The sequence below is a fragment of the Xiphophorus couchianus genome, chromosome 20, assembly GCF_001444195.1.
Source record: "Xiphophorus couchianus chromosome 20, X_couchianus-1.0, whole genome shotgun sequence".
NCBI classification, from domain to species: Eukaryota; Metazoa; Chordata; class Actinopteri; order Cyprinodontiformes; family Poeciliidae; genus Xiphophorus; species Xiphophorus couchianus.
This window is the reverse complement of record NC_040247.1, coordinates 3,720,220-3,741,699: the sequence shown is the minus strand read 5'-3', so window position 1 is coordinate 3,741,699 and position 21,480 is coordinate 3,720,220. Positions and strand designations below refer to the sequence as shown.

The following is a 21,480-nucleotide window of genomic DNA, read 5'->3' as shown; positions in this document are numbered from 1 at the left end:
TCATGGACGCTGAGTGAACTGCAGCAGTTTCATATAAACCTCTCATATTCGCTGAATTATTTCTCTGGTTTGTTTATTAATCCCATTCTTCTTACTTCAAAACTTGCTTAATTTCAGCAGCTCAGGTGTAGACTGTTGAGGGAAATAAATGTTTTATGATCCAGTTGAACTGGGATCAACAGTGCTTCAGTTACACCTTTGTGGAAAATGACACCAGAGTCCTCATATTAGTTCAACATTTAAAAATGTTTAATTCACAAAATCCTCTTAAAAATGTGTGTGTGTGCTGTAGGACAATGCATGAATGTTTACAAAACTGTCATTCGGTAAATAATGACACTTTTAATGCAAATTTTAATAGAACTTTGCCTTAAAATGTCAATAACCAAACGACACTTCATGACAGCAGTAAACATCCATGAAGATTTCTTCATGTTTATGACGGGTGTTATGTCAGTCTTATGAACTCAATCATTTCTATGAAACTTCCAGAGGTTTTCTCTCCATCGAGTTTTCCAGGAATTTAAAATCAGTTCACGTGACGTTCCTTGTTACCATGGAAACAGTTCAAACAAACCAGAGAAATTCAAACTGAGAAAACTTTATTAAAAAGTAACAAAAAACATCTATACAACAGGTGTCTGAGGGGGTGGAGCTTCTTCATGGCCTGGGCGGCGGCCTCATCCCTGGAGGGGGCGGTCCTAGAAGAGGTCACATGATCAGGTTAAGGTCAGTGATTGACTAAAGCAAGGAAGGTGTGATGTAATTGACCAGCCAGCTGACCTCTCATCCCAGGGGGTGGCGGCCTCATGCCTGGAGGCGGCATTCCCATTGGGGCGCCGCGGCCTGGACCGGGTGGCATTCCCATCGGGGGACCCATAGGGGGCCGCATGCCGGGGGGCGGGCCCATCATACCTGTGGGAGCGGAGCCAGAGAACTTGAGCCAATGAGAAACCAGGGAGCAATCTACAGCTGTCAAACACCGGAGATGGACTCACCTGGAGGGGGCGCGGCTCGGGCCATAGGGGGCGGGGCTCCTCGCCCGGGGGGGTACTGCGTCGGGGCGCCGGCAATGCTGGCGCCTGCTGCCGCCGCGGCAACTGTGCCTCTGCCCTGCGGCGTCATCACCTGGAACACACAAAACCCGTCAAAACCGGAACCCGCCGCTGGACCCGCCCCACCCACATCACCATGGTTACCTGCTGGGAAGGCCCACCCACTCCTCGGACCGGCCCCGCCAGTCCAGCCGGCGCCTGAGGCATCGGCGCCCCGGCCGGTACACCCCGACCCGCGGCGCGGCCCACACCCGGCCCGCCCGCCACACCCGCCAGGGGAACCCGGGCGATCCCAGTCTGAGGAAGAGATCACAGGTCAGAGGTCAGAGGTCACCACCGCGCAGCAGCGCTCAGCAGGACGCACTCACATCTTTGGGGGGCGGGCCTTCCACCGTCATGGAAACCAGGTTCTCCCCCCGCAGCAGAACCAGACCCAGAACCCGCTTCTCCTCGCGCTCCGGCTGCTTCGAGTTCTTTGGCCTACAGGAGAGAACAGGGTCAAAGGTCACCCACCTGGAGACGTTATGGAAACAACGGCCACCTCCCAGCCAATCAGAGCTTGTTTCCTACTGGCTCCGATTGTCGACTATCAAAATGTTTTATCTGCTGGAAACAAAATCTGTTTTCCAGTGTTTATCAATAAAATGTTTTTATATCTACGTAAAAACACATGAAGCAATCTTATTAAACTCAAAATTTAGGAAAATAAAAACTGAAGATAGCTGCACCCCAAATTATTGAAACTTCTGAAAGATTTGGATTTAAATTAATTTGATCAGGAAGTTGGTGGGAAAAGAGACGAGTTCTGTAATTTGAACTGAAACTCTGAAAACAATGCTTTCATAAAACAGATCAGAAGAGATCATACAGTTTAATGCTGCAAAAGAAAAACAGGCCCGGGCCTTGGACCTACTTGATCTTGCGGAACTCGTCGCAGTCGCACAGGATGAGGTTCATGTGTTTGTCGAAGGCCTTGAAGGTTCCGATGAAGATGCGGCCGTCCTGCAGGATGCACCTCATCCTGAAGTCGATGTGCTGCAGCATCTTGCTGCTCTTCCCCACCGTCTGCAGCCAATCAGAGACAAGCAGCAGCATGACATCATCGCCACATCACACCAGGTTCTGACCCAGTTACCTGCATCAGGGTTTCTGGAGATGGAAACGGTTTTCCCGTTTTCTGATCCGATCTAACCGGCAGAACTCTGAACTAAGGTCCGTTTAAAGATCAGAACATCGGGAGACAGCCATGTTTTCATCTACTAAAATTAATCCACAGAAGAAGAAGGAAGCAGAACCTGAGAAGAACTTCCTTAGTTTACCTTAAAACTGTTATCAGACTCACTTTCTGAAGAAAGTAATTTATTCTGGTTCCATCCGGGATCCGGTCCTATTATGGATCTTTAAGTGTTAAATCAACAAAAACATTTCTGAACCAGAACCAGGCGGACAACATAAACCAGAACCCTGGTCTGATCGTCTCCCTCTCTGAACCCGGGTATCTCCGGTCCGGTGAGTTTACCGACCCGGTTCTGGATGAAACCTTCCATGATGTTCTCGGCGCTGAATCAAATCCTGCAGAACCAGAACATTTGCTGTGGAGTGGAACTGGAACCACTGCAGAGATCTGACCGGTTCCGGTGAGCCCGGCCGGTTCTGATACCAGAGCGAGTACTGCCCAGCAGGTGAGCAGCTTACCTGAAAGTCCAAACTGAGAGTAAACACAGAATCGCGGCCCGGATTCTGGTTCTATTATTCGTTTCACAGACTCTGGTATCTGACCCAGTTCGGTCTCTACACTCCAGAACCGAGCTTTATCGGCCTTGATATGGATCGGGTTCGGTTTGTTCTGCTTATTAGAGTCACATTCTGTGAGACCCAACCGAAGTGGACCACATATAGCCAAGCTATGACCCGTTAATCAGGACCAGGCCAATGGGTTCAGATATTGATGTAATGGACCAGTTTCCCGTTGTACTGAACCGGTTCGGATCCATTTGGACCTCTCCTGCAACGTCCCGCCAACGTCTCCTCAAACAGCCGCCATATTCAAATCATCGCGTTAAAAAAATAACAATTCTCATCAGTCTGAGAAGGACCGGGCCTCAAAGACCCAGTTCGGGAACACTCACCATGTTTGCGGTTCTGATGGCTCCGATTCGACCCGGATTCACCGAACCTGATACCAAAAACTGACCCGCTGAGCAGCCGGGCCTTTATTACAAAGGACAGGAAGTAGTGTAACAACCCGGAGCTCCCGACTGGAAACACGGACAGATCAAAAGTTCCTACAGGGCAAAAAAAAAAAAAAATCCTTCCATTTCAGTTTCTCATGGAATATTTCCATTACATTTTCACAACAGAACGACATTAAAGGTACATCTTCATTTTAATAAATTAGAATAACACCGAAACATTCATTTTTGTCTTTCACCATTGTGAAATGAAACGAAACATATAGATTATTTCCACACACACTGGTGTTTTTAAGCCTGTGTGTGTGGCAAAAGAGTATTACACCAGGCTGATACAAAATCCTTTCTGATGTATAAAATATGGGCTTAATGTGCTTATTGATGTGAAATACCAGGTTGAACTTTATTTTAAAAAGTTATCATTAGTTTGACAAACAGGTCTCATTAAAAGAAAAATTCTGATGTATTAAACTGTACCTGCATTTTCATTTACATAATCTTCCACTAATATTAACAACCCATGGAAGAAAGTTTATCCATCCTGGATAATCTTTCCAGAATTTTTAATATAAAATATTTAGGGAACTATATATATATACACATATACATATACAGACAGACAGATACATTGGTTATTATATACATGTATTTGTGTATTGTGTACACTTATGTCTTGATTTAAGAAAATTAACATGATTAATTTTTTTGCAGAGGGGGCCCCCTTGGGGCGCCACTGCTGAGAAAAAAGTTTTTGTTCCCCCATGACCTGTTTCCTCTGAGAACTAGCTGTCCTATGTGCTCGGGTTCGGTTCGGTTCTGGTCCCCTCGTGTCACAGCTGTACTAGAACCTGATCTGAATGTGCCTGTACGAACTGGAACGATCTGAACCGGGTTCGGTTCTGGATCCCACAGAATGGTTGGTCAGCTCTTTCCGCCCTCCCGCTTCTGAGCGGTTGTCATGGTGACCGGGTTCCCGCTGCTGGTCGCGCGCCGCAGTGAGTCGGAGGGATGGTGAGTCACCGCGAGCTGCTCCGACGAATACGGTACCAGCCGCTATTGACAACAGAACCAGAACCCCTAGACAAACCGAACCGCTGGCACCGACACCGGGACCGCCGGCGGTCTGCTGTCCGGCTGACCGCGGCCGAAATCCGCAGTGACGTCACATATAGCGGTGTGTCGCGGGGACATTAATCAGGACACACTGTTGCTGAGCGCGAGGCCACAGCTGCAGCCAGCGGAACCGGTTCCGTCAGACCCAAAACCGCTGGATCCCCTTCAACCTTCAGGACCACAGGAACTGTTGATGCTGAAGGCCAACATGTTGCTGCAACCACCGGAAGCCTGCAGCAACCAAAACCATCGGAGCAACTGAGACCAGAACCAGCGGACCAACCGGAACCAGCGGAGTCCAGAACCCCCTGAGACTGAGACCTTCAGCATCTCCACAGGCCAGCAGGTGAGGAGCTGCTGCTGCTGCTGCTGCTGCTGCTGCATCCCCTGAGAGGAGAACTGATCAGAGATCAGCTGGAGACTGTAAATGAAGGTTCTGTCATCGAACCGCTGGTTCTGATCCATTTTCGATTAGAACATCTTTGGTTAGGGTCTAATTTGAGCTGCCAGGTCCATCCCATTTATCCCAGAAGTTCTGTTGCACACCTGCTGGATATAATGATCGATAATCATATTTTCAGCTCTTATTAATATACCCTTGGTAAACTGATCAGAACCAACAGATCAGAACCACAGGTTTTATAAGATAATTAAACCTTTACTTCAGAACCTCTAGATCAGGGGTCTCAAACTCCAGTCCTCGAGGGCCGCAGTCCTACAGTTTTTACATGAGCCACAGGTACAAAACGCTGGAATGAAATGGCTTCATCACCTCCTCCTGGTGTAGATCAGTTCTCCAGAACCTTGATGACCTAATTATTCTGTTCAGGTGTGGTGCAGCAGAGGCTCATCTAAAAGTTGCAGGACTGCGGCCCTCGAGGACTGGAGTTTGAGACCCCTGCAGATCAAGATGACTTGATTCTGATTTAAAGTCTTGGATCAGATGGTTCTGGGTCAGATGGTTCTGGGTCAGTCAGCTTTCAGAACTCATCACTGGATCAGCTCTGCTGAAAGTCACTGTTGATATTCTCTTGGCCTCAGATGGTGGACTTGTGTTGGCTCTGGTCCGATCTGGTTCTGTTAGATGTCAGTTCTGGTTCTGATCCAGTTGTTTCTCCAGTGTGTGGCAGATTCCAGTTGAACGGTGAATCTTCTCAACCTGCAGGGCTACTTGTGGGGTCCCACCGGATGCCCTGTGGTACCCTGGAGGTAGATTATAGGCGTGTCTCTGAACTTGTCCTCCTGTTGAACTCACCTGGAGGCGGGGCGGCTCGGGCCATGAGAGACATGTCTCTGTCTCACATGTCTCTGTCTCACATGTCTCTCCCTAGATGGACGTCTGGCCTCCTGGTTGGACGGATGAACATCCGCGCTCTGACTGATCAGCTCAGCTGGCCTCAACCTCAAACAATGACCAGTAAGATGAACCAGCTGATGGAGGCAGAACTTGGCCAGGAGATTGAAGGCAAGGTGAGATTTCCCATCATCCTTTGCTTCTGGAGCTTGTCTCGGTGGGTCTTGTGGACCAGGAGGAACATCCTACACCGTCATGGTGCGTTCAGGTACCCACAGCCTGTTCTGTGTTGTGTTCAGGTTCAGACCTGGGCTCAGTCTCTGGTCTACACCGTGGAGGAACTGGAGTGTAAGATCTGCTACAACCGATACAACACTCGGAGCCGGAAACCCAAGCTGCTGGGCTGCCTGCACCGGGTCTGCGCCAAGTGTCTCAAGAAGATGGTGGACATGGGTGAGTTCACCTTCCAGGTGTGCTGCTACTGCTGACGCTCCATTAAAGACCTGCTCTCTGAGCTTTCAACCTGGCTTTCAGGAGAATCTTCACCAACCGTCATCAGCTGCCCATTCTGCCGCCACGAGACCTACGTCCCTGATGAGGAGGTGAGACGGGTTTGTGAGGAGGTGAGACGGGTTTGTGAGGAGGTGAGACAAGTTTGAAGAGGTGAGACGGGGTGTGTGAGGAGGTGAGACGGGTTTGAAGAGGTGAGATGGGTTTGTGAGGAGGTGAGACGGGTTTGTGAGGAGGTGAGACAGGTTTGTGAGGAGGTGAGACAGGTTTGAAGAGGTGAGACGGGTTTGTGAGGAGGTGAGACGGGTTTGTGAGGAGGTGAGACGGGTTTGTGAGGAGGTGAGACGGGTTTGAAGAGGAGGTGAGACGGGTTTGAAGAGGTGAGACGGGTTTGTGAGGAGGTGAGACGGGTTTGTGAGGAGGTGAGACAGGTTTGAAGAGGTGAGACGGGGTGTGTGAGGAGGTGAGACGGGTTTGAAGAGGTGAGATGGGTTTGTGAGGAGGTGAGACGGGTTTGTGAGGAAGTGAGACAGGTTTGTGAGGAGGTGAGACAGGTTTGAAGAGGTGAGACGGGTTTGTGAGGAGGTGAGACGGGTTTGTGAGGAGGTGAGACGGGTTTGAAGAGGAGGTGAGACGGGTTTGAAGAGGTGAGACGGGTTTGTGAGGAGGTGAGACGGGTTTGTGAGGAGGTGAGACAGGTTTGAAGAGGTGAGACGGGGTGTGTGAGGAGGTGAGACGGGTTTGAAGAGGTGAGATGGGTTTGTGAGGAGGTGAGACGGGTTTGTGAGGAGGTGAGACAGGTTTGTGAGGAGGTGAGACAGGTTTGAGGAGGTGAGATGGGTTTGTGAGGAGGTGAGACGGGTTTGTGAGGAGGTGAGATGGGTTCATAATATCAGGTTTGAAGCAGGAGGTGGTGGACTGTTCATCACTCCGGTCCACGTTGGGACTCTGTCTCCGTGTTCCGTGTCTCCAGGTGTGGCTGATGGAAGACGACCGGCACATCATGGCGGTTCTGTCCTGTCAGGACAGAGCCCAGCAGGAGGGATCAGAAGTTAAAGATGGCGGCGGTTCAGAGGTGGTGTTGACTCCCACTGCTCTGAAAGGTCAGTCTGTCTCTGTCTGTCTTTCTTTGTCTCTGTGTCTCTGGTCTGACTCTCCGCTCTGCAGCAGCAGCCAGAGGGACGGACACGTCCCTCCGGTCCTCGGACTGCCTGGTGATCACCATCATGGAGTTGCCAGACGACTCCCCGTCCTCGGACTCGGTCAGCATGATCAATGTGGTCGGTTTGTACCGGCCGCCCAGCCTGGACTCGCTGCCCTGCAGCTTTCCCTCGCAGAAGTGTCGCGCCTGGACGTCCCGCAGCTTTCCACGCTGCCTGCTGGGGGCGCTGTGTATGGTCAGTGACACACAAACCTAGCACCATCACTAACAAGTTAGTAGCTCCAGTAAAATAATTAACCAATTATTAAAATAATTGTCAATTCATTTAGTAATTGATTTATTGTTTACAGATTTAAAAATAAAAGTAATTTGAAAAAAACATTCTGTAGAAAACATTTTGCCTTTCAGATAAAAACCTGTAGAAATTATCGTGATAAACAATAATATTGTTGTTTTGAGATCATTTCCAGTAATATAATAGAAATGCCATAATAATACAAGAAATAATTCTCAAAGATCAATAAACTTTCAATTCTAATGAACATTTTAGAACAAGGCTGCACAGTGGCGCAGTTGGTAGCACTGTTGCCTTGCAGCAAGAAGGTCCTGGGTTCGATTCCCGGCCGGGGTCTTTCTGCATGGAGTTTGCATGTTCTCCCTGTGCATGCGTGGGTTCTCTCCGGGTACTCCGGCTTCCTCCCACAGTCCAAAAACATGACTGTTAGGTTAATTGGTCTATCTAAATTCTCCCTAGGGGTGTGTGTGAATGGTTGTTTGTCCTGTATGTCTTTGTGTTGCCCTGCGACAGACTGGCGACCTGTCCAGGGTGACCCCGCCTCCTGCCTGGAACGTAGCTGGAGATGGGCACCAGCAACCCTCCCGACCCCATTAGGGACAAAGGGTGAACAGAAAATGGATGGATGGATGGATGGATTTTAGAACAACAGAAACAACAAATAAAATGAATTATGAAGTCTCTGGGCTCAAAAACGTCAGACTTGGGGAAAAAAACAACAACAATAAATTATGCAAATGTTAATTATTGAGCTTGTTTTAGTTTATCATGCACTTAATTGACCTATTGATTATTGTGAAATGACTACATATGAAAACAAAGTATAAAGATTTAAGTTGCTTAATCTTTATTGGTATTGATTTTATCTGTTTAACTGCGCCGTTTTATTGAGTTTTGAGTTCATTACTGACGGCTCATCTTATTTTTATGACTGATGTTCAGCTGTGGCTGCAGTTAAACAGTTTTATAAATAAAGCTGACAGTTACGATGAAAGTACGCAAAACATTTTGAGGCGTAAACGTAGAATAATTTACACGTAGTGTCTGCGTTAAAAGTAACGCGAAATGTTCGCATGATGCCCCACGACCCCTGACCCCTGGTGAGCGTACTCAGGTGTGTGACCCCTGACCCCAGGTGTACTTCAGCTCGCTGCCGCTGGGGATCTACCTGCTGATGATGGGCCAGCTGCTGCTGGGCGTGGTTCTCGTCAGCCTGGTGCCGTCCACGCTGCTGCTGCTCGTTCTCTACGGATTCTGCCAGTGCATCTGTCACGAGGTGAGGGAGGTGATCGCTGCGCGCAGGCTGCCATGACGACGACGAAGGCCGCTGCCATGGCAACAAGGACACCGGAGCGGCGAAGCCACAGAACCTCCAGACCTGAACACTCAGCTGATTCCTGATTGGCGGAGGCGGTAAAGGCCCCCTCCTCTTTTGAGCACCAGCATCACTTTCTTGGCCAAAACAGAGACGGACCAGAAGTTTCATCCTCAGCCAGAGAGGGACAGGCTGGAAACTCCTGTTAGCATGTTGCTAATGACATGCTGTGTAACAATCTGTATGTAAATATGTAATTCTGTTCATCAGTGAACCTTCTGACAGCCCATCAGCCAGTAACCGCCAGGAATATCCCCAGTTTAACAAAATAATCCAAAACATTGGGAACATGCTAGCCTAGCCTAGCATATAGACTGGTGAAAATGGATGTTAGGCTAATGTAGCGCAAACACAAGAAATGTTGGTAAGTGCTATGGGTTAGGACTGAGTTAGCATAAGGACAGTAAAACAGGAAAGCACTAGCATAGCTTAGCACAAGAATAGTAAACAGAGAGAATGTGTTTGTTGAATTTAGCAAAAAGACTGAAAAGACAGAGAAAGGGTTAGCCTAGCTTAGCATAAATACTTTAAATTAAGGTAAAGTATTACCATAGCTTTGCATAAAAACTAGGAATTAAGTGTTTTTCCATCTTCGCAAAATGACTAATTGAAAGTGTTACGCTAGCTCAGTAATTAAACTGGAAGCAATGTGAAAGTGCTAGCTTAGCTTAGCAAAATGACGGGAAGGGAGGGTATTAGCCTAGCTTAGCATGAAAAGTGGAAATTGTTAGCCATGGACAAAGATAAGAAACAAAGTTAGGTAATTTCTGTTTTTTCCTAACATAATGCTAAATTCAGTTCTGTTGTCTCTGACTCCGCTGCCGCTTCCAGTGTTTGTGCTAAGCTAAGCTAACTGTATGGAAGAAGGAAGCTCTGCAGTTAAGTGGTTTAATTTCCTGTCAAAGTGCCAACGTTTGACTTGATCACTTATTAATTGTGTGTTAATCGTGTGTTATCCATGTGGCGATTTGGACCTCGTGTCACTTCCTGTCCGTGTCGCATGCAGACTGCCGACTTTTGTAGAAACTAATAAATGTAATGGAGACAAAACCAGTTTGATTTGTTTCAGGTTTTCCAGCTGAGCTGTTCTAGCAGGGTGATGTGAGGAGGTGGAACAGCAGCTACTGAAAATGACCAAAACCAAAAAATGTGTCAGTGTTTCAGAATAAGTCCAACACCTTTAGTTTCCCTACAAGGAGAACGTTTCCAGATCTGAACCTGCACAACGCCACAAACTGGAAAACGTTTTCCGTTTGCATTTGAAATTTTAAAAACTGCTTTACTTCCTGTTTTGTCTGAGCTGGAACAGAAAACATGACTCACTGGGTGAGTTTACGCTCCGTCTCCTCGATGGAAACTCCGTACCTGTGCCCTGTTCCACCTGGACAGGTGAGGCTTAGAGGGGCGGGCCTCTGGGAGTCCAGAGCGATCCGGACTCAGCTGTTCTACCTGTTAATTGAAAACACAAACGCTCCCTGTGGAGCAGCAGAACCTGAGTGATTTCAGAAACCTGCGTCCACCGCAGAGGAAGGACGGAGCAGCAGCAGGTGAGACGCTTCAGGTAAAACTCTCAACATGTCCTTTAATAATAATGTTAATTATTTAATAGAAGAGCGATTCATGAGGTAGCAGCATGTTGGAGGTTCACTCTGATGAAGTAAATTAAACAACTTTTTGTATTCATCCATCAGTGACAACCAAATATTTCAGTAACATTCTTAATTATGTGCTTTTCACTTAACTTTGCTATTTTTCTAACTTATAATTTCAGTTATATTTATTAATTTAGCTTGTTAAATGTGCCAGCTACTATTCTTCCTGCTAACTCTTTTTAACCCTCCTGTTCGTTTCTGAGGTTCTTCCTCTGAGTGTCCACTCAACTTACCAGGAGGGTTAAGTTGCAGATATGTGACTGATAAATGTGGGGGACCAGTTGCTGGGGACTTTAGATCAAGGACCCCCCCTCCCATTAAAATGATTTTATTCTTGTTCCTATGAATATTTTGCTTTGTTTTGTTATTTAAAAAGCACTGTGATTGATTGTCCATGTGAAGCTGTACATTCATACATATGTGGATAACTATTCTGGCTGAGAGTGAGGAGTTTAGAAAAGCAGGACTTTTGAACAGGCGCGTAGGGCAGCCTGGGGTCCTAAGTGTTTGTTGTGTAGAAGAAGCCGAGTAGTAGAGAGCAGCCTGAGTGTGACGCACGTTGGACTATTGATATTGTTCGTGTTCGAAAAAAAAAAGGAGTAAAGAAAATTTACCACAACCGCATGTCTCGATACCATTTTTGTTCGAGTGTGCAACAAAATATTGGAGGTTCCACCGAGATTATTAACGCTTCGTCGAGGGACTTTCTTGAGCGATGCTAACCGGAGCGAGCAGCGGCGGGAGCGCGCCTACATTGTGCGCGACCGACATGGAGGAGTTGGCAGAGACCGTCTCTCAGCAGCTATGGCTCCTGCAGTTGGATCAGCTCAAAGAGGTGTGTGCAGAAGCTAAAATCCAAAGCGGACATTCTGTAACGAGGCGAGCGTTAATACGATTAATAACAGAGTCCGTTGATGCTGTGATAAATGATGAAGAAGAGGAGGTGGCGAGGTGCTATCTTCGGAGATTGTTAAAATCAATTGAACTGATATCACAACATTCTGAAGTTACTGCTGAAGAGGAGGCAACGTGTAACAAGTCACAAAGCACCCAGGCTGTAACTGAACAAATGGACTTGGCAGAAAAATACTCGCAGCTCCACCTCAACAACCAAGCTTTGCAAGAGGAAGTACTGAGGCTAAATGAACGTATAAATGGTAAGCCTCAGAGAACAGTGACTGAAAATGTGATGCCAGCCACAGCAAATAGGCTTCCAGAAGTGACCATACGGAGGGAATTTAAAATATGTGGTCAGATAGGGGAGAAGGGTCAGAAAGACAGGCTCTCATACACCAACTTAATGCATCAGATTGAGAGAGGCCTGAGTAAAGGACACAGTGATGCTGAAGTAATAGAAGCTGTAATAAAATCAATCAGCCCTGGTTTAAGCATTCGGGACATGCTTGAAATTAAGCGTGATCTGACCCTGCCCCAGCTCAAAGCGATTTTAAAGGGACATTTTAAAGAGGATAGCTCCACTGATATCTATCAAAGACTGATAAATATCACACAGGACAGTCGTGAATCCCCCCAAAACTTCCTCTTCAGGGCAATCGAACTGAAAGAGAGGCTGTTGCTTGCTTCAAGAGAAGTCGATGCAGATGAACAGTACAGCGCCGACTTCATTCAGAGGAAATTCCTGAGGTCAGTCAGTACTGGACTGTTGAGTGACAACATAAAGTTTCAGCTAAAGTCTTCCCTTGATGATCAAACTGTGACCGATGAGACTCTTATTGAAAAGATGAATGAGGCTGCAAGTGTGGATTCAGAACGACAGTCCAAACAGAAGAAAAGCTACAACACCAAAATTCCAAAAATTAACGAGCTACAAACAGAAATGCAGATCAGGCAACAAAACCAGGCTGCACCTAACACCAGTTTGGCAATCCAAGAACAGTCAGCTGAAGTGGTGAAGCAGAAAACCCGTAAAACCTCTGCGCCCATCAGTTCAAGGGAGTCAGAGCTGTGTGAAACAGTAAGACTGCTCAGAGAAGAGATTGCTGAAAAGCATGACCAGCTCTCAGTCTACTCACCAAACAAGAAGGAATGTTAAAAGGGGATGCAAAGGATGTGAAGAGCACAACATAAGTGATCAATGTGAGCATTGTTTTAAGTGTGGACAGTTGGGACACTTCTCCAGGGGCTGCAGGGGACCAAAAAGGTTGACTGTGAAACCTGATGACATGAATGTGAACATACAAACCTCCACACATGCACAACAACACACTGTACTCCAAGGAGAAGCTGAGGAAAAGGTGTATGAGCGGCTCTGTGAACGGATTAGGCAGCTGGAGGCACAAGTGGAAATGGGTGAGAAAGCAAAAAAAATCGTAGGTTCCACTTATGCCAGTCACCTCTCCATACATCAGCACACCAAGCTGCGGACTCTGATAGGAAATAAGTGCATGGTGGACTGCTTCTTTGAGGATGTGCCAACCAAGGCGTTGTGGGACACCGGCTCACAGGTCACCATCATAAATGAAAGCTTGAGGAGATCCCAGCTACCCCACATCAAGTTACGCAGCACAGGTGAGCTCCTAGAGGAGGGAGAGACCTTGGTTGGGAAAGCAGCAAACCAGACTCTCATTCCCTTTGCAGGTTGGGTTGAGGTAAAATTCAAACTGGGATCAAAGGGAGGCCTGAATCCAGAACTGATTGTGCCAGTGCTCGTCTCTAATGAGCCTGGAGTGGCTGAGCCACCTATAATTGGCTACAATGTCATTGAACATTTAGTAAAGAATGGCATGGAGCACCACCCTGGTGTCACATCCATAGCAGTAAAAGAGGCTTTCTCATTCGACTGCAAAAAGGCAGATGTGTTAATTCACTTAGTAAAAACAGCTCACCAAAGTAATGAAGAAACCATGGTGAAAATAGGACGTCTAAAAACAGTGATTCCGGCGGGTCAGACCAGAGAGGTGAAGTGTAGTGTGCGGATTGGTCCTCTCTCAGAAAGACAGGAAGTACTGTTTGAGCCCGAGGTGGTCCCAAAATGGCCTGAGGGCTTGAACATCTTAAAAACAGTGGTCTGCCTGAAAAAGGGAAACCGGTCAGCAGTATCAATCCCAGTCACAAACGACAGCCATTCAGACATTACTTTGATACCCCGCACTGTACTGGGATACTTACAGCAGATTAAAGCAGTTTATCCAGTAGAAGCCAGACCTGTGGGTGTAAGTGAAAAGAAAACAGAGATCAACTCACTTGCCAGTGACCGCAACCGTCCAGCTTCTGACGAACCACATAGAGGATATGATGAGTCTGAGGCATCCAAATTTGATCTGTGGGACCCCCCAGTGCCCATTGACCACCTAACTCCTGAGCAGCAAGATGATGTAAGAAGGATGCTTCATGAGGAGTGCAATGCATTTTCTAAGGATGAGCATGATGTGGGGTGCATCCCATCCCTGCAGCTTAAAATCAGGCTGAGTGACACAACCCCAGTAAGGCGGACTTACACATCTGTCCCCAAACCGCTTCTTAAGGAGGTGAAGGAATATCTGGAAGACCTGCTGAACAGAGGTTGGATTCAAAAGTCCCGATCTCCATATTCATCACCCATAGTTTGTGTGCGCAAGAAGGATGGGAGCCTCCGCTTGTGTGTGGATTATCGTGAGCTGAACCGGAAATCCATTCCGGACCGTCATCCCATCCCTCGAGTACAGGATATGCTTAATAACCTGAGTGGAAGTGCATGGTTCTCTGTCTTGGACCAGGGCAAGGCATACCATCAGGGTTTCCTGGAGGAGAGTAGCAGACCACTGACCGCATTCATAACACCTTGGGGTTTATATGAGTGGATCAGGATTCCCTTTGGCCTGTCCTCGGCTCCAGCAGAGTTTCAGCGCAGTATGGAGGAGTGCCTCGCAGGCATTAGGGATGAAACATCGCAGCCATATTTGGATGACAACCTAGTCCACAGCCAGTCATTTGAGAATCACCTACGCGACATGAGAGAGGTGCTGCGGTGTTATCAGACTCATGGAGTGAAACTAACGCCAAGAAAATGTGAAATCTTCAAAGACAAGGTGAAGTTTCTGGGAAAGATTGTATCCAAGGATGGCTACTGCATGGATCCTGCTGAGATCGCACCAGTACAAGCACTCAAAGACCGCGTACCAAAAACAGTGGGTGATTTGAGGAAAATGTTGGGCTTTCTAACATACTATCGTCCATATATTCCCAACTTCTCACGCACTGCTCAACCCCTGTACAGGCTGCTGTCCACAGAAAAGAAACCTGGAAAGGTAGTGAAAGGAGGAGGGTTAAAAACAAACAAGGGGAAACACAAAAGCTCAGACCAGCTTCCCTCAAGCCATCCAATCGTATGGACAGAACATCATAAGGATGTTCTCTGCCAGCTGTTGGAGTATTTGGTGTCTCCTCCTCTGTTAGGTTACCCTGACTTTGAGAAACCATTTGTATTGCACTGTGATGCTTCGCAAGAAGGCCTCGGTGCAGTATTGTACCAGAGACAACAAGGCAAACTTGTGGTCATAGGTTATGGGTCAAGAACATTAACTTCCCCAGAAAAGAATTACCACCTCCATTCTGGGAAGTTAGAGTTCTTAGCAATGAAGTGGGCAATCTGTGAACGATTCAGAGAGTACCTTTATTATGCACCCTCTTTTGTCGTCTATACAGATAATAACCCTTTAACCTATGTTTTAACATCAGCCAAGCTAAATGCCACCACACACCGCTGGATAGCCGAATTAGCAGACTTTAACTTCTCCATCAAGTATCGACCGGGGAAAGTTAATGGGGATGCAGACGGGCTGTCTAGGATGCCCCTGGACATGGAGGAGTACATGCGGACATGCGTCCAGGAGATGGAGCCAAAGGTAATTTCATCTGTCACACAATCAGTCCAGCTAACATCCCATGATCAAGGGCCGTGGTTGTGTCCTGCAGTCATAATGGCAGCCTGCAATGATGAAGAACAGGAACACATAGCACCATCAGTGGCTAAAATATCAGCAGAGGACCTCAGAAAAGCACAGGAAGAGGATTCGATGATTGGAAAGGTGCGTGAGTTTGTGATGAGAAAACAGTGGCCCCAGCATGCCAAAAGAAATTGGCGTGACGGCATCTCTGTATTCGCTAGAGAAAGAAACAAACTGTGTGTCAATGAAGATGGCATTCTTTTTAGGAAGTCCTCCAATCGAGTTCAACTTGTGCTGCCCAAGGTGTTCCACCAGCTAATATATAAAGAACTGCATGAGGAAATGGGACACCTTGGTGTGGAAAGAACATTGAACTTAATCCGTGACCGATTTTACTGGCCATATATGAAAAGGGATGTGGAACATCATGTGACAAAGGTTTGTAGTTGCCTGAAGCGGAAGCATCCAAACAGGATAACAAGAGCACCACTGGTCAATATTGTTACCACTCACCCATTCGAAATGGTCTCCATTGACTTCCTTCATTTGGAGCGTTGTAAAGGAGGATATGAATACATCCTTGTTGTCATAGACCATTTTACACGCTTTGCTCAAGCATATGCATGCACGAACAAATCAGCAAAAACCGCTGCAGAAAAGATCTTCGGAGACTTTGCCCTAAAGTTTGGATTTCCAGCTAAACTTCATCACGATCAGGGTAAAGAATTCGAAAACAAGCTGTTTTCTAAACTGGAAAAGTATTGTGGCATCCAAGGTTCCCGTACAACTCCTTACCATGCAGCTGGAAATGGTCAAGCAGAAAGATTTAATCGAACACTTCTTTCAATGTTCAGAAACCTGACAGAAAAAGAAAAGTCAGATTGGAAGAGCTCCCTGCCCAAAGTAGTGCATGCATATAATTGTACACGCAGCGAGGCAACTGGATATGCACCTTACTACCTTCTTTATGGCAGGAGTCCCCGGCTGCCAGTGGACATGATGTTTGGATTAACTCCAATTGATCAGAGCACCTCCCACAGTGATTATGCCAGTAAGTGGAGAAAAAGGATGCAAGAAGCTTACAAGTTGGCATCTGAGACAGCACATAAGGAGCGGAATAGGGCAAAGACGGAGTATGATCGGAGAATTCATGGAGTGGAACTGCAGCCAGGATCTAGGGTCTTAGTGCGGAATTTCAAGGAAAGAGGAGGACCAGGAAAACTCAGGTCGTACTGGGAGGACAAGGTCTACATAGTCACTGAAAGGAAACACAAGGACAGCCCTGTTTATGCGGTACATCCTGAAAAAGGCACAGGGAAGATCAGAGTTTTGCATAGAAACTTACTATTGCCTTGTGATTTTCTGACTGCTGAAACAGAGAAAGATGCGAAGAACATGATGGACAGGAAAAGGCAACAGCAGAGTAGAAACAGAAGGAAGCAAGGAGATGGTGTTGACAAGAATGGTGACAGCAGTTCTGATGATGAAGACAACTGGAGGTCCATCACCCATCCAAGAGTACAACCTGAACAAGTTGAAGGTCAGCTGAGGAGGGATGCAGAGGATGCTCAAGTGACTGCAGGATCTGAGGTGGAGCAGGAAGGAGAAGTGGACGGAGAGGAAGAAATGGCGACAGAGGAGCACTCATCATCTGATACAGCAGATGGACAAGATCCTGCGGAAGCAGCACCATCTAATGAAGCAGACGAACAAGATTCTGGCGAGGCGGTGTCGTCTGAGGAAGCAGAAGAACAAGATTCTGGCGAGGCGGTGTCATCTGATGAAGCAGACGAGAGAGGGCGGGAACCCGTTCCAAGACAGTATCCTTCTAGACAACGAAATCCACCCAGGACACTCACATACAGCAGGCTAGGCCAACCAACACTTATGGTTAGGCACAAGTAATGTTCAGTGGATATCGGGGTTAGGTTACATTGTTCCGTTATATGTTCAGGTTATGGTACACAAGTTAGGTAGCTAGGCAGGACAAGGGGGATTAGAATCGGAAGCTTTAAGTATAATAATAGCTGATTAGTGCACATCTGGAGTTGAGACCACTATTGGGTTGATTTAGACTGATATATGTTGAGCATATAGTAACATAAGTGGGTCTGAATAAAAGGTTATGGGGCAGGACCTTAAAGTCAAACTTTACAGTCTGCGATACACAACCTGCAGAGATGGCAGAGTGACCATACAGATATTACCTGGCCAGTACTATCTATTGTTTCGACATGACATGAAGAGGGGGATAGATGCCATGTTAAGAACTGTGTCATACAGAACAGTGTGCCAAGAGACTGTCTTCCAAACTTGTCTCCATACCGGCTGAAGCCTCAGTTACTCCAGAGATGTCACTATGTCGGGACGACATTTATTTTTGAGGGGGAGAGTGTGGGGGACCAGTTGCTGGGGACTTTAGATCAAGGACCCCCCCTCCCATTAAAATGATTTTATTCTTGTTCCTATGAATATTTTGCTTTGTTTTGTTATTTAAAAAGCACTGTGATTGATTGTCCATGTGAAGCTGTACATTCATACATATGTGGATAACTATTCTGGCTGAGAGTGAGGAGTTTAGAAAAGCAGGACTTTTGAACAGGCGCGTAGGGCAGCCTGGGGTCCTAAGTGTTTGTTGTGTAGAAGAAGCCGAGTAGTAGAGAGCAGCCTGAGTGTGACGCACGTTGGACTATTGATATTGTTCGTGTTCGAAAAAAAAAAGGAGTAAAGAAAATTTACCACAACCGCATGTCTCGATACCATTTTTGTTCGAGTGTGCAACATAAAGCATATCTAACAGGTTTGACTGGTTTCCAGTCCACTCAGTATTTTTGAGTATAAATTTGTTGCACCAAAATGTTAAGTACATTTTTAGTTTTAATTTTTAGAGTGTATATTCCTTTTGATTATTTAAACCTCTAACTCCATTATCTGGTTGAAATGAAAGTTTTTTTGAAATATTTTTCACAATTAAACTAATATATACAGCAGTTTTTTATGCAAATATGTTAGAGCAAAGTAAAGTACATGCAGTTCTAAACAGCTCAGCAGATAACAGAAAACCGATCCGTTCTCTCAGACAGTCTTCCTGTATCATCAGCTTAGTAAAAACTCCTGGATGAGTTTGAATATCTGGAGTTTAACGTGGTTCAGCAGTTTGTTTTAAATCTCAGAGTCTCAGTCGGCTTCCTGTTGTCTGGGTTCGAGAGACTCGTTCAGAAGAGAATCGTAACCAAGGGAAACGTGAAGACAGAAGGCCTGCCGGTTCTGCGGACCGGGCCTGGACCGCTCTGTGCCGCCGCCTGGCGGTTAAACGTCAGCTGATCACCAGTGGCGCCCCCAGGGGATGGGGGGCCTCGGCCCCCATTGCAGTCATGTTGCCCCCCAAAGAATTATTTTCGCTGTACCCCCCCCCAACATTTTGACTGACTTGGTCTGGCCGCCATTTTAAAAACTTTCTGGAGGCGCCAGTGGTGATCACCATCAATCAGAACCAGAACCAAAGTGTTTTCAATCTAAACCCGACTGAACCCAAACTAAAGCGTCACCAGTTACCTGCTGACCTTCTGATGACCTTCAGGCACTGAGCTCCAATTGACTGCGTCCCATCATGAGTCGGTGGCGTCGTTCGGTGGACGAGCTGACAGCGGGACGGCGGCGGCAGCAGGCAGAGTGTGAGCGCGCTCAGAACGCTCTGAGTCGGGTCACTTCCTGCTTCCAGCAACTGGCGGCGTCGCTGGGAAGTTCAGCCGACAGCAGCTTCCTGAGGGAAGAGATGGACGAGACGAGAGCGCTGGCTCACCGGATCTGCTCAGGTAACACCTGTCCTGCTGGGCTCACCTGTCCTGTCTGTGTCCTGCTGGGCTCACCTGTCCCTCTGCAGGTCTGTCTCGCCGCCTGCTGCGCCTGCTGTCAGCTTGTGACTCCGCCCCCGTAGCCGTGGACGACAGACATGCTTCAGAGCGACTCTGGGTTCTCTTCCTGTCTGCAGTGGAGTACTTCCTGTCTGACCTCCAGAGGGCCAAAGAGCTGATTGGTCAGTTCCCCCTGACCCAGCGCTCCAGCAGACGCTCACTGGTGAACACAGGTGAGTTGTTGGCTCCGCCCTCCTGCATCTGGTTGGCTGGGCAATGCACTGATTTTAGAAATTAATTGAATTTGGTTTATAAAGATTTAGCATTTTAGCGAATGCTCTCTTCATGTTTCTGTAGGTCAGAGTGATGTCATCGCCCAGGGCGGCCATCTTGTTTGATAAATGTTTGATTGGACTTTGAATTCAGGTCGAATTTAAGACGGAATATTGGGGCTAATTTATGATTCTTTTAAACTCAAGAATAAATTTGTAAAAATTAGTTGAAGTTACACTTTTTATAAGTTTTGCAGATAAGAAAACGCTTCATGTTTTAACACATTATTAATTATTAGTGAAGAACCATCCATTTTCTAACACCTTGTCCCTACTGGGGTCAAGAGGAGCTGCTGCCTCTCCAGCTTAATGTTCCAGGTGAGAGATGGGGTCACCTGTACAGGTCGCCAGCTGGTCGCTGGGCAACACAGAGACAGACAGGACACACAACCACACACACACTCACACTCCTAGAGAGAATTTAGAGAAACCAATTAACCTGACAGTCATGATTTTGGACTGTGGGAGGAAGCTGGAGAACCGGAGAGAACCCACCATGCACAGGAAGAACATGCAAACAGAAAGACCCCGGGCCGGGAATCAAACCCAGAACCTTCTTGCTGCAATAAGCAACAGTGCTACCAACTGCGCCACTGTGCAGCCCTATTACTGGGTTAGGGTAACCTTTTTCTTAATTTTAAAATGTTCTTCTGGTAAAATTGCATTTTTATTCTGCTAATATTAAGACTTTAATAATCCATCTTAAAACTCACAGAAAGGATGATTGAATAAAATCCACTTTTTGAAAATATTTTCTGTAATTTCGTTTTTACAAAAGAAGAAAAAAAGATTAAAATCGGATCAAGTATGAAAAATCTCAGATTTTGTTCCTGAAGTGACCTGAATCTCCCGCTAGAGGGCAGACTGGAGCATCCTCTTCTTCTGCCGTTTCCACTCAGGATGTACCGACGGCCCGGTGGGTCTGGCGGCCCGGGTGGCACTGGTCCAAATCCCCTGGCTGGTTCTGGAGGAAGAGCCCAGTCCAGATCTGACCAATCACATCGCAGGCCTGGAGGCCCAGCTGCGTGAGCTGCAGCAGAGGGTGAGTCCACCTCCAGAACCTCAGCACAACCCGGCTCAGCAGGACTGGGCTCAGCCCTCTCTGGTTCTGCAGGTCCCGGTGGCGTTCTGGTCGGTGGAGTCGACACAGCCGGCGTGGGCCGAGGTTCTGAACGACGCCGAGGATCCGGAGGAAAGCCTGGAGGACTTGATGGAGGTGGAGGTGGCGTCCAGCGGCGGTGGCAGCACCAAGCTGCCCGCCTGCTGCCGGGGAACCTGCTGCTGGGTCGGATAGGCCCGGATCGGTTCTGCAGGTTCCGAGAGCTCAAACAGAAATCTTCTATAGAAATATTGACCCAGAACGTAGCAGATTAGTATAATGTGAAAATTATAGCACAGAAAGTTCAGTGGAAGGAAGAAGTGCCCATCCATTCAATCTGAAGGAGCAGACGACCATGATCTGTTCAACAGGTGAGCAGCTGGTTCTGTTGAGTTAACGCGTCTAGAGTCTTCATGAAGGTTCTGCAGCAGAAAATCTATTTTATTGATCTGAACATTTCAGTTTGAGACGCTGCATGTTGGGTTTCCATCCACAATCAGAAAAATCTGAAATATTTCACTTTGTTTTGATTTATGATGAGATTTAATTTTTTAGAACAAGGAACAAATAAATCCCCAGGAGGGAGAAAACGGCTCCGTGTGACTCAGGATTCTGGTTCTGCAGCGGGCAGCTCACATGGTTCTGGTTCCCATAGAGACAC

General features: G+C 47.1%; 3 protein-coding genes and 1 long non-coding RNA gene across 8 annotated transcripts; 3 read left to right on the top strand and 1 right to left on the bottom strand.

Moving 5' to 3' along the window:
- Nucleotides 1-581: 581 nt before the first annotated feature.
- On the bottom strand, nucleotides 582-3,340 carry snrpb (small nuclear ribonucleoprotein polypeptides B and B1). The gene is made up of 7 exons (XM_028002434.1): nucleotides 3,185-3,340; nucleotides 1,969-2,120; nucleotides 1,424-1,535; nucleotides 1,200-1,352; nucleotides 999-1,128; nucleotides 784-915; nucleotides 582-701 (listed from the first exon to the last, which is right to left on the bottom strand). Exons 1-7 carry the CDS (start codon nucleotides 3,185-3,187, stop codon nucleotides 661-663), a joined length of 723 nt encoding a protein of 240 aa, XP_027858235.1. The 5' UTR covers nucleotides 3,188-3,340; the 3' UTR covers nucleotides 582-660.
- A 538-nt stretch (nucleotides 3,341-3,878) lies between these two features.
- Nucleotides 3,879-10,046, top strand: LOC114135287 (E3 ubiquitin-protein ligase RNF182). Of its 3 annotated transcripts, none has more exons than XM_028002429.1 (7): nucleotides 3,879-4,706; nucleotides 5,692-5,830; nucleotides 5,954-6,107; nucleotides 6,192-6,256; nucleotides 7,138-7,267; nucleotides 7,332-7,561; nucleotides 8,757-10,046. In XM_028002429.1, the coding sequence occupies exons 2-7, from the start codon at nucleotides 5,720-5,722 to the stop codon at nucleotides 8,931-8,933; spliced, it is 867 nt and encodes a 288-aa protein (XP_027858230.1). In that variant the 5' UTR covers nucleotides 3,879-4,706; nucleotides 5,692-5,719; the 3' UTR covers nucleotides 8,934-10,046. The 3 variants fall into 3 exon arrangements, with proteins under 3 accessions (XP_027858230.1, XP_027858228.1, XP_027858229.1); XM_028002427.1 differs by having other exon boundaries at nucleotides 3,883-4,706; nucleotides 6,189-6,256; XM_028002428.1 differs by having other exon boundaries at nucleotides 3,884-4,706; nucleotides 6,189-6,256; nucleotides 7,335-7,561.
- On the top strand, nucleotides 6,447-7,131 carry LOC114135294 (uncharacterized). Its single transcript, XR_003593576.1, has 3 exons — nucleotides 6,447-6,636; nucleotides 6,698-6,770; nucleotides 6,854-7,131. It is a non-coding gene; the product is annotated as an uncharacterized LOC114135294 (long non-coding RNA).
- An 8,437-nt stretch (nucleotides 10,047-18,483) lies between the features above and the next one.
- LOC114135289 (regulator of G-protein signaling 9-binding protein) lies at nucleotides 18,484-21,412 on the top strand. 3 transcript variants are annotated; one of them, XM_028002433.1, is made up of 4 exons: nucleotides 18,484-19,349; nucleotides 19,526-19,621; nucleotides 20,620-20,745; nucleotides 20,835-21,412. In XM_028002433.1, exons 1-4 carry the CDS (start codon nucleotides 19,145-19,147, stop codon nucleotides 21,092-21,094), a joined length of 687 nt encoding a protein of 228 aa, XP_027858234.1. In that variant the 5' UTR covers nucleotides 18,484-19,144; the 3' UTR covers nucleotides 21,095-21,412. The 3 variants fall into 3 exon arrangements, with proteins under 3 accessions (XP_027858234.1, XP_027858232.1, XP_027858233.1); XM_028002431.1 differs by having other exon boundaries at nucleotides 18,486-19,349; nucleotides 19,418-19,621; XM_028002432.1 differs by having other exon boundaries at nucleotides 18,509-19,349; nucleotides 19,418-19,621; nucleotides 20,620-20,762.
- Nucleotides 21,413-21,480: the final 68 nt, after the last annotated feature.

Bases quoted from the DNA above. Each gene is read 5' to 3' on its own strand.
- snrpb (XM_028002434.1), bottom strand. The intron at 1,353-1,423 runs GTGAGTGCGTCC...TCTCTTCCTCAG, and splicing joins AAGGCCCGCCCCCCAAAGAT to ACTGGGATCGCCCGGGTTCC. The intron at 702-783 runs GTCAGCTGGCTG...GACCTCTTCTAG, and splicing joins GCCACCCCCTGGGATGAGAG to GACCGCCCCCTCCAGGGATG.
- LOC114135287 (XM_028002427.1), top strand. From the start codon at position 5,720: ATGAACATCCGCGCTCTGACTGATCAGCTCAGCTGGCCTCAACCTCAA. The intron at 5,831-5,953 runs GTGAGATTTCCC...TGTTGTGTTCAG, and splicing joins GCCAGGAGATTGAAGGCAAG to GTTCAGACCTGGGCTCAGTC. The intron at 6,257-7,137 runs GTGAGACGGGTT...CCGTGTCTCCAG, and splicing joins CCTACGTCCCTGATGAGGAG to GTGTGGCTGATGGAAGACGA.
- LOC114135289 (XM_028002431.1), top strand. From the start codon at position 19,145: ATGAGTCGGTGGCGTCGTTCGGTGGACGAGCTGACAGCGGGACGGCGG. The intron at 19,622-20,619 runs GTGAGTTGTTGG...GTTTCCACTCAG, and splicing joins ACGCTCACTGGTGAACACAG to GATGTACCGACGGCCCGGTG. The intron at 20,746-20,834 runs GTGAGCTGCAGC...CTGGTTCTGCAG, and splicing joins AGGCCTGGAGGCCCAGCTGC to GTCCCGGTGGCGTTCTGGTC.